Genomic DNA, 10,611 nt, shown 5'->3' with positions numbered 1-10,611 from the left:
CAACAGGGTGTTATAAACTAAAGGATTTTAAACAAAATATTGCAAATAAAATACTGCACTTCTGTAACTGTGAATGTATTGCACAATACAAACAGAATGGTGATGTGGTATTTAACACATACTGATTTGCCAGTTTGGGTTCAGAGAACAAGTCATCATAAAAGAAACGTGTGTCATTTTAAGACCTGCAAATGTTTTTACCGAAATATGTAAATTCTAAGAAACAATAAAATGGGTTTTGGCAGTTTTCGTGAGCTGGGAAAGCACTTACTATAAGGAATTTTGTTGTCTTATTTGCTGTCAAAACTTAACATAAATTAAGGATGTGACAAAAAGTATTGGCAGAATCAGAAATGTCTCATGCAGCCAACACCGTGTCACTGATTCTCAATTAAAATGCCACTTGTCTAATCAGATTTTTGGAGGGCTGGGACTAACTGTTGTATAATTAAAGCTGAAATGTAATTTCCATGTCAATAGTGTCACCAAATGGAATTGCAAAAATAATCACTGTTTTCAAACACAAAAAAACTCCCCGTCTTTCATTGGTTGTGCTAACAAATATTCCCACCGCAAACTCACACCATTGGTCAAGCCAAATGGGCTGTTCAAACAGAGGAATGTTCTTATAGTGCCACATTTTTACACTTTAAGTTAAAACGAACATGCAAAATATCAAAATGACTTTGAACTCAAAAATGGGAAAAAAAATGTAATCATAGTAAAGGTGTATTCATGTAATTGTTTCATGTGACTTGCATTTTTAATGTATTTTTGAATAACTTTATAGATCCAGACAAAAAATTGCATCATGTCATTGACTTACTTGAAGACCGGAGCCCTGTAACGTTATAAGCATGTCAGCACATGATGTTATCGCTGTATGAGTGAGCTAATGTCACAATTCCTGTAGCTTAGGGCTTGTAGTGAGGTTGTGGCAAGACCTTTTACAGTAAACATGAAATGCACTCACGCTTGTGTGCTCTGTGGTGGGATGTCTATCTGAAGGACATACCGCTGCACTATAGGTATCAGTTCCACAGAATATAACAGATGAGTTGCAGTGACATCTCACTGGTTTGAGAATCAGTTGGAGAGTCCGTTAAGATAAACCAAAGATGTATACAGGATAATAATATTAATGATAATAATAATAATGTAATTATTATAAATAGAACCTACATACATTTCATAGAAACATAGTAAGTAAGAAAAATGCAATGTGAACAAGGGAAAAAATAAAAATTAGAAATATTTTTGTTCTGGCCAAAAAGAAAACAAAAATGTGCACAGCTTACAGTGATCATGTGTTTTGTGCTGTGCAAAATCTTCATTAAACTGAGCCAAGAATACAATTTTAAGCTTTGTGGATTCTGTCCTTTGGGGCATTGACCACAATGGCCAGCATATCTGCTGATGAATCACTCATCTCAGAATGAGTCAATTCTTTTTTTTTTGTCACCTTTTTACTCAGAATGAAAGACAAGACCGTTTTCATCTGAGAGTTTGTGCTCATGTGTTTTTTTCAAAGATAGACAGAGAAAAAGAGTTTGTTTTGGAACTAGTTAAAAGTTAAAAATGACAGAAAATGTCTTATGGAAAGTTTGGGGTAGAGGAAAAAGAGAGATGTTGACAGACAGTGAGATGCTGTAGATATCAGGGGGTCCTATAAGACAGAGTTAAGTCATCAAAAACGTTGGTTTAAGAATGACTCATATGACATTTATGATAAACTGATTGAATACTGAAGTCTTGTCCCCTCACCTTCAAAGTCTCAGAGGGGCCCGACTCACTCACATCTCTTGGCTCTTTCTCGCTGACTTCCATCTTATACACAGACTTACGGTAAGACTTTGCTCGTCTCGGTACACACTAGAAGGTTGTGTTGTTTAAATGGTTTGGGGAAATGATGCCAGCATGTTGAAATGAACTGTCTATGTGATGCTGACAGGCAGTACTGACTTTTGAGATGTTATGTTATGCTAATTAAAAGTTATATTGAATTTAAATTATAGCTTGAAATCTGTGTGCTTAAGCAGACCTAGCTGAATCTTTAGTTTAATCTTTGAATCAACTGACCTAAAGGATGCATTCATTCATTTCTACTGTAAACTAAAACTAAGAAATGCAAAAATGGAAAATTATTGTCAACGTCTCTGTACCACCTTAATCAGCTCTTAAAACCAGCTCTTATAAACAGGTTAATCTAGCCTAAGTTGGTTTTCTGGTGTTAGCTGGTCTCCCAGCGTGGTCAGGCTGGGCTAACAGCTGTTTTTAGAGGGGTTTCAGTTAGGAGACTAGCTGAAAACCTGCTTGGCCAGGCTTGGAGACCTATTTGACGATCCTGGTCAGGCTGGCAAGACTATCAAACCAGTTTAGGTTCAATACGGTGGCTATTTAACTGTTTAGCCATTCATCTTAAAGTTTTGCCATTGATTTCAATCTTAATGACTTAATGAGTAACATTAACATGCATTTCATGCATAATTACAATTTATAATAATATTCTTTAAAATACTATTTGGCCATAAATAGATATGAAAACTATTTATATAAATCATTTAACTGGAAGTATTTTTTTATCTGCTGCCAAATAATATATACATTTATATCCATGCTCAAATGTTCTAAAAATGAAAACATACTTACATGGTACGTTGTTCTTTTTTCTCTTCCTATCAGATGTTTACCTTGCTCAGTATCCTCCTGCTCTCATCACATGCCCTCTCTCTCGTCCAATCACAGAACTGCAATGAAAAAACAGAATATATAGAAAATAGTCAGTGCTGCAAGAAATGTAAACAAGGTAAATGAAATCCACTGCCTCGTTGCTTTGAATAGAATCATAGGGAATTTAAGAAGAGTTTAATGTAATATGCACTTAAGCTGCACTTGAGATAATGAAATTGAATTGAGGAGTTGAGTTGAATTCAGAGAAATTATTTTACCTTTGAGCTAAATGATCTCAAGATAGTTACAGAAAAAGCAGTAGGCTACATGTATAATGTCTACACACAGTACAATTTCAGATAAATCTTGACTAGCCAAGATTAGGCATGTAAACAATAAAAAGATGCTAATATTAATGAGAAAGAAATCTTCACAGCATTAATTGCACGCTGTCTATACAGATTGTTAAGTTGGAGATTCTTTGAGGCAAATTTTTAATTGAAACATTATAGTCCCCTAGCCTATAAGAAAAATGTCTCTGTTTGGTTGTATGGTTTGATGACATTTGCCGAAGGTCTTAAAATGACACACATTTCTTGTAAGATGACTTGTTCTCTGAACACAAACTGACAAATCAGTATGTGATAAATGCCACATCATTCTGTTTGTATTTTGCAATACATTCACAGTGTGTGTTTGCCGTCATTTGTGTATGTGTTCACAGGAGAAATGATGAGTATGAGATGCAAACCAGGATTGCACGATACTCAGTGCGAGCCATGCCACAATGGTTACTTCACAGACAACTTCAATAATTTATACATGAGGTGCTTTCAGTGCACAAAGTGCACCAAGGAACGTACGTCCACTCCAATTCTTTATCTTTAATGTCATAATGGAGGTCAGGTCCTCTCAGTTCCCTTTGTTACGATGATACCTTTGGTCTGTTAACTGAATCCTCAGATGAATCAGTTCAATAATATGAAATGTCATAAACTAGAAATGGTAAACATGACTGTAAAACATGATGGGGGCTTTCCCTTTTTTGGGGTCTTGGTGGGTTTTTCATTACATTGGGTGGGTGGGGGTCTGGGAAATGTCTCAGTCTTTGGTAACAAACAAGAAGTCATGAAGCAAGTGATGAAAATACAAGCAGAAATTTGGAAAATTCTGCACCTGAGAGATAGAATATGATAATTAGACAGGAAAGGAAATAGCTACTTGCTAACAAGTGTTGGATATCTTGATATGCACATCTCATGCTAAATAGAGTCAATTTGAAGATTAAAAAACAAATAGAAGTAAAACAAAATTGAGCAAAAGACTTCAAAGATCATCAAGCAATGGAATTTTGGAAATAAAGAAGTGATGAACAAAAATAAGTTGAGATGCAAAGTGAAATTCTTGAGATGGTGAAAGAATTTAGGTAATTCTGCAGATAAATTAAACCGTGTATGAGTTTATTTTATTTTGACACTTCCACCCAAGTTGGTGAAATGACTGTGCTTAGGTTATTGCTCACACATACACCACTTAGTAACACCTTATCACACCATGATTTTGTAGATATGAAGTATGCGAAGAACTGCACGCTGACACATGATGCCGAATGTAAATGTGATGAGGGATACCAATGCAGGGATGCCAAATGCCAAATGTGTGTGAAAATCATCCAGACTACTACTACTACTACTACTACTGCTACAATGATCACTAGGCCTACTCCACCCACAGGTGAGTGTCTGAATCCCTCATAAACAAACTGAAGTGCTGCTGTTAATCTGTTTAAGGGTGATTCTTCAAATAGAGGCACTTTTGGCTACTTAAAATCTTGAAAAATGAAACTTGTTTCATCTGTTAAAACCTTTATCTGGAATTTTGTGTGTGTGATTGTAATGATGTGTGATGGTAATTACATTTTTCCAACACAATCTCATCACAACTCATACTAATTAGTAAGAATTAATTAACTAATTAAAAATAATAATTCGTACAAAATGGCAAAATCATAAGATATAATACGACTTAGCTTAAACGAAAAGGGATGACTTTTATTTCCATAGATACCAACCAATCAACTAACATAATTTCTAATCAATACAATACAGGCATCAAATTTTATACAACACTTTATCTTAAAGGAATATTCCGGGTTCAATACAAGTTAAGACAAAGTCTTTCTAGCAAGTCGGTCCACTGTCGGCCATCTCTGGACCGTTCCCGGGAGGCTTTTTCCTGTCATGCCAGTTCAGCTCCTATCTACTTGAATGGGGGAATACCGAAATCTCAAAAACGGTTGGACAACATTATGATCAAAGAACATATTTCAAATCAGCAGTAAAATCTGACAACACTGATATCATAAATTGTGCTACTTTACCTCATATTATGCTAAAAACAAAATTTTCTTGGCTTGTATAGCAAATGTGCATGCACGTTCTTGAGATGATTGACTATGTCTGTATCTAAAATGTGATTGGCTCTTATACCTGTAAGATAGGACTTCCTGTCTACATTCATTGACCGTTGGGCGCTAGAGCTTCATGGTTGGGCATTCCACTTTCTCCCATTCATATTAATAGAAGTGACCCATCTCAGCTAAATAGACTCTGGTTAAGCTCATTCAACAGCATTTGTGGCATAATGTTGATTACCACAAACATTAGTTTCGACTCATCCCTTATTTTCTTTAAAAAAATCTCAAATCTGAGTTACAGTGAGGCACTTACAATGGAAGTGAATAGGGACAATTTTTGGAGGGTGTAAAGGCAGAAATGTGAAGCTTATAATTTTATAAAAGCACTTTCCTTAATTCTTCTGTTAAAACTCATGTATTATTTGAGTTGTTTTAAATTGTAATTTAAAATTTAAAAACAGTCATTTTTGGGTTTTAGGTTTTTTTTGTTTTTATTCCTCCCTTTTTTTCTCCTCAATTTGGAATGCCCAAATCCCAATGAGCTCCAAGTCCTCGTGGTGGCGTAGTGACTCCGGAGGACGAATCTCAGTTGCATCTGCTTCTGAGACTGTCAATCCACACATTTTATTATGTGGCTTGTTGAGCGTTTTACCGCGGAGACATAGGCATAGTGTGGAAGCTTCACGCTATTCTCTGTTGTATCCACGCACAACACACCGTACGCACCACCGAGAGCGAACCACATAACGACCACGAGGAGGTTACCCTATGTGACTCTACCCTTCCTAGCAACCGGCCAATTAGGTTGCTTTGGAGACCTGGCTGGAGTCACTCAGCATGTCCTGGATTCGAACTCATGACTCCAGGGGTGGTAGTAAGCGTCATTACTCGCTGAGATGCATCATCATGGCATCATAAAATTGGCTATAACTTTACACAGAAAAGGTTAGTAGGCCATTTTATCACTTTAAAATTATGTTTACATGAATATTATTTATTTCTTGTGGCTAAAGGTTTTGAAATAGTGAGTATTTTAACAGTTTAGGATTGGCCCCCATTCACTTGCGTTGTAAGTGCCTCACTGTAACCCAGATTTGTGCTTTTTTTAAAGGAAAGGAGGGGCAAGTCAAAATAATTTTTGGGGTAATCAGTATTATGCCACAAATGCTGTCGATTGAGCTTAACTTGTATTGAACCAGGAATATTCCTTTAAGAAAGGAAACATCAGTGAACAAATGTGGTTGCTCATTCCATATGTATTAATGCGTTACAAATGACTGATGTCTGTCGATAACCTCTGATACGCTCCTACGATCTCATTCCAAATCCCCATGTTTTCTTTTTTCCATGTTACACAACAGTTATTTTCCTGTTAAAATATAATTATTTTCCTATTAAAATCATTAGACTTTATGGTTAGGTTCATGTTTGGGTTCGGAGTTTAACTTAGGAAATATAAAAACGGTCATTCAAAACCAAGATGCTTTCTTCTTCCACGGTACACAACAGTGATTTTCCTATTAAAATCATGGTTCGGTTTAGGGTTTGTGTAATAATGGGTAAAACTTTACAAATCGTCATTAAAATGTTGTTCATTAATTTGATTGTTTTTCTTTATTTAAGAAAAAGTCTTCCATTTTTTTACGAGTCAACTCAAGGGATTTTTTTATGATTTTCTCGTACTATCATTACGACTTTTATAAGCGTTAAAAAAAGTAGTCAATTTCTTGACTACTAAGTTATTTGGAAATGACTAATAAAGTTACTCCCAGATCATGATGTATTAATCTTAAAATTAATCACACTTCTGATCATCAAACTGTGACTCTCATACCCTGGTAAACCCTGTCACTTCTCATTTCCATCTTAACCATATCTAGCATTTTTGGGAAAAACGCAATTGTACTCTAAAATGCTTGGTGTGACGGTAATGACAACAATATAGGCAATTCTCTTTTATATTTATATATATATATATGTACAACACAAATTTTACACACAGTAAATGCCAAATGAATTGAAAATATGATATTTAAGTTCTTAGAAAAAGGAAAATATTCCTGATTTTAACTTTTCATAAATGCGTTAAAGAGAAAGTTCATGTAAACTTTAAGATTCTCTCATCATTTACTCACCCTCATGCCATCCCAGTATGACATTCTTTCTTCTGCAGAACATAAATGAAGATTTTAAGAAGAATATCTCTTTAGGTCCTCACAATGCAAGTGGATGGGTGCCAATAGTTTAAAGCTCCAAAAAGCACATTAAGGCAGCATAAAATAATCCATATGACTCCCGTGGTTTAATCCATGTCTTCTGAAGCGATATGATAGGTGTGGGTGAGAAACAAATCAATGTTTAAGTCCTTTTTTTACTATCACTGTCCACTTTTACTTTTAAATTTAAAATGTTCGTCTTTTTTTTTTTTGGTGATTTGCAAGCTTTGTGCATATCACCCCTACTGGGCAGGGAGGAAAATTTATGGTAAAAACAGACTTAAATATTGATCTGTTTCTCACCCACACTTATATCACTTCTGAAGACATGAATTTAACCACTGGTGTCATATGGATTACTTTTATGCTGCCTGTAGGTGCATTTTAGATATTCAAAATCTTGGCATCCATTCACTTGCATTGTATGGATCTACAGAGCTGAAATATTCTTCCAAAAGTCATTTTTGGGTGAACTATCCCTTTAAAAAGTCTGGTAGGGAACAAGCCCAAAATATTGAAATTCGTGCAAATGTAACATTTCAAGATTTCAATAGTAATGAAAGAGACCGGATAAAAATGCTATTATAGGTGTTTTTCTTTCAAAACATCTTTGGGGACAGAAATATTGCCCTAATTGAAAAATCACTCTAAAATAGTTGCTGTCGAATTACTGTCAAATATCAGAAAGCTAGAAGACAAACACACACAGATAGTATATCAGGTTTATTCGCTATTGACCTGTTCACTCTTTCTCTTTCCTTTTCTCCATCCATTTGCTCCCTTTCTATCATCCTCTTCCAGACAAAGTGTGGATCTTGGTGAGTCTGTGTTTTGCGTGTGTGTGTGTGTGCACTCTGTTCATCTGTTTCCTTCTCATCAGCAGACATGCACGACCATATGATCGGATCATGTCCACATCAACCTGTGAGTGCCACTCATCACTGAACAACCCATCAATGCCCTAATTCAGTGGTTCTCAACTGATGTGTTGCAGGTCTGATCTGATAGTGTTGCGGACAGCAGGTTGAAAACAAAGCAAAATGCAAATGATAAATTGATCACATAGGATTGCAAAATAAGTAGGCTTTTTATTGAACTTTTGGAAGGATGAGAAAATACTTCTCGTATCTTTTATTGTTGACATCGAAGGCCATGCAGCAAATCAAACACTACAGGATTTCAAATGTATCTATCGTTGCATGATATATTTAACAAATATTAACATATCTACAAAAGAAAAAAGAAAATATGACCAAAAATACATTAAATGTGTGTTCATTTGGGATAAAATCTCACTGCACTTCAAAAGCAACAGGATCACAACAAATAAACCATTTCAATAAGTAAATCACATTTATTTTGCATTCACAAAATTGTCACAATTTTGCATATTTTTTTAGCCTATTAACTTTTTTTGCACTTGAATTCAGTGTTTGATTTTCAAGACATTTAACTTTACTTTTGTATCATAAACTATTTCGACTTACACTTTACATTAATGTTCCCTTTGTTAAGGGCATAAAGGGATTCATGAATCACTAATAAGTAATTTATATATGCATCATAAATTGATATGTGGTTATAACAAGATTAATAAAAAGGGCAACATTCATGCAATACTTGCCAAACACTAAGCCTTTTAAGTTACATGTTATAAAGGTTTAAAAAACCACTTAAATACCTAATAAACACCTAAATATTTCCTATTAATCAAAAGCATAAAGTCCCCTAATTCAAGATATATGCTGTCACAATTCAGAAAATGAGATTATAAAGAGGGATTATGGCACTTTGCTAAAATCCACATTATGATTAGATTAATGACTGTAGAGGGAATGGTGTTGTGGTGTGAGGAACGGCAGCTGGTGGATAGTTTGGTGCCCTCCTACCTTGTGGATTTTTTGCCCCTAGGGTAAGATGGTGGGGCGACAGTAGGGAGCGACAGTACCGGCCAGAAATACTACATTGAAGATGAATAATACCAAGAAATTGACCCTGTATTCAGATTGTCCCTTACCACATCCTTCACAGTTTAAGCAATAAATGGTGTTTTGTGTTATTAATAATAAAATGTGTATATCCTTTCTTATATGCTGAGAACTGTTCTGACCCATGACTTCTAAAAAATATTTTCTTCGATTATTTATCTCCTTTATCTTATTTATGTATACCACTGTGTTGGTTTATGTTATGTTATGTAAGTCCCTTACCACACCCTCAGTATTAGCATGTTTTACCACAATGTGTGGATTTTTTACACGAACCCTTACCCACTGTTTAAAACATTACCAATTTATATCAATGTTAAGTTAACGATCTGAAATGATTTCGTCCTGATGCCATCTGACCAACTTATGGGATGTTGTTACCACATATCAATGATTTATAATGCATTTGTAAATGGCTCATTAGTCATAAATAAATAAAAACAAACCTCTTTATAATTTCTTAACAAAGGGAAAATTAAGGTAAAGTGTTACACAATTTTGGTAGGCTACTATACTGGATCGTCAATTGATGTCAATTAATACAAATTTGTGTCCCAAAGCAAAACCAGTTGAGAACCACTTCCTAAATTCACAAATAACAGCTCTTTATACTCTTGTGTGACTGCTTCATACACTGACATACATCATTGCTTAAATGCATCTATTAAAGTATGTAATTTGCTTTTTAATATTGTCTGTCCTTTTGGGTCATCAGGTTTCAGGTCCTCCCAAAAGAGTGACTCTTGCTCCAGCCAGTGCACAGAGGAAGAGGAAGTACCAATGCCAGTGCAGGAGGTGTGTGGGAAGACAGAGAAACTGGAGGAAGTCTGAGAAGGGAGGAAGAAGACAGCTGATGCATCTGTGGATCGAGTATTTGCTCTATTACAAACCTGCTGCTGCCATTATCTCAAGAGGAGAAGAGCATCGGCACTCAGGCGGCCTATCTGAAGGTTCTGTGAGAATGACTGTCTGTGCACACCATCCTGAGAAATGCTAAGACAGAGAACTACTTTACAATTAACATTGTACATTTTCTTCTCTGTGCGATTGTTTGTATTTATAATTGGGTGGTTGATGCATATTGTTTTTTATCAACATAAAGATTTTAGGTTAAAATGTATTTGAATGTACCATATAAGGTAAAGCGTATCTGGTCACCATTTCTTTACACACCATGTAGTCTCTCAAACAATTAAAGCTGCATGCAAAAGTATTTATATATTATATATACTTCACATTTACTGTATATTTATGTTTTCTGTATTACTATTATATATATATATATATATATATATATATATATATATATATATATATATAT

The 10,611-nt window shown here is 35.0% G+C and overlaps 1 protein-coding gene across 2 annotated transcripts; it reads left to right on the top strand.

Annotated features, from left to right (window-relative positions):
- Window positions 1-1,639: 1,639 nt before the first annotated feature.
- cd27 (CD27 molecule) lies at window positions 1,640-10,458 on the top strand. Of its 2 annotated transcripts, none has more exons than XM_052147720.1 (6): window positions 1,640-1,845; window positions 2,683-2,806; window positions 3,395-3,529; window positions 4,237-4,404; window positions 8,186-8,226; window positions 10,006-10,458. In XM_052147720.1, the coding sequence occupies exons 2-6, from the start codon at window positions 2,683-2,685 to the stop codon at window positions 10,285-10,287; spliced, it is 750 nt and encodes a 249-aa protein (XP_052003680.1). In that variant the 5' UTR covers window positions 1,640-1,845; the 3' UTR covers window positions 10,288-10,458. The 2 variants fall into 2 exon arrangements, with proteins under 2 accessions (XP_052003680.1, XP_052003681.1); XM_052147721.1 differs by having other exon boundaries at window positions 8,104-8,226.
- The last annotated feature ends 153 nt before the right edge of the window (window positions 10,459-10,611 follow it).

This window comes from Xyrauchen texanus, chromosome 17, assembly GCF_025860055.1.
Source record: "Xyrauchen texanus isolate HMW12.3.18 chromosome 17, RBS_HiC_50CHRs, whole genome shotgun sequence".
Classification (NCBI taxonomy): Eukaryota; Metazoa; Chordata; class Actinopteri; order Cypriniformes; family Catostomidae; genus Xyrauchen; species Xyrauchen texanus.
The sequence above is the reverse complement of the archived record's forward strand: the minus strand, read 5'-3'. Positions and strand labels throughout refer to the sequence as shown.

Excerpts from the sequence above, each read along its gene's own strand:
- cd27 (XM_052147720.1), top strand. The coding sequence starts at position 2,683 with ATGTTTACCTTGCTCAGTATCCTCCTGCTCTCATCACATGCCCTCTCT. Across the intron at positions 2,807-3,394 it reads CTGCAAGAAATGTAAACAAG|GAGAAATGATGAGTATGAGA; the intron begins GTAAATGAAATC and ends ATGTGTTCACAG. Across the intron at positions 3,530-4,236 it reads CACAAAGTGCACCAAGGAAC|ATATGAAGTATGCGAAGAAC; the intron begins GTACGTCCACTC and ends ATGATTTTGTAG.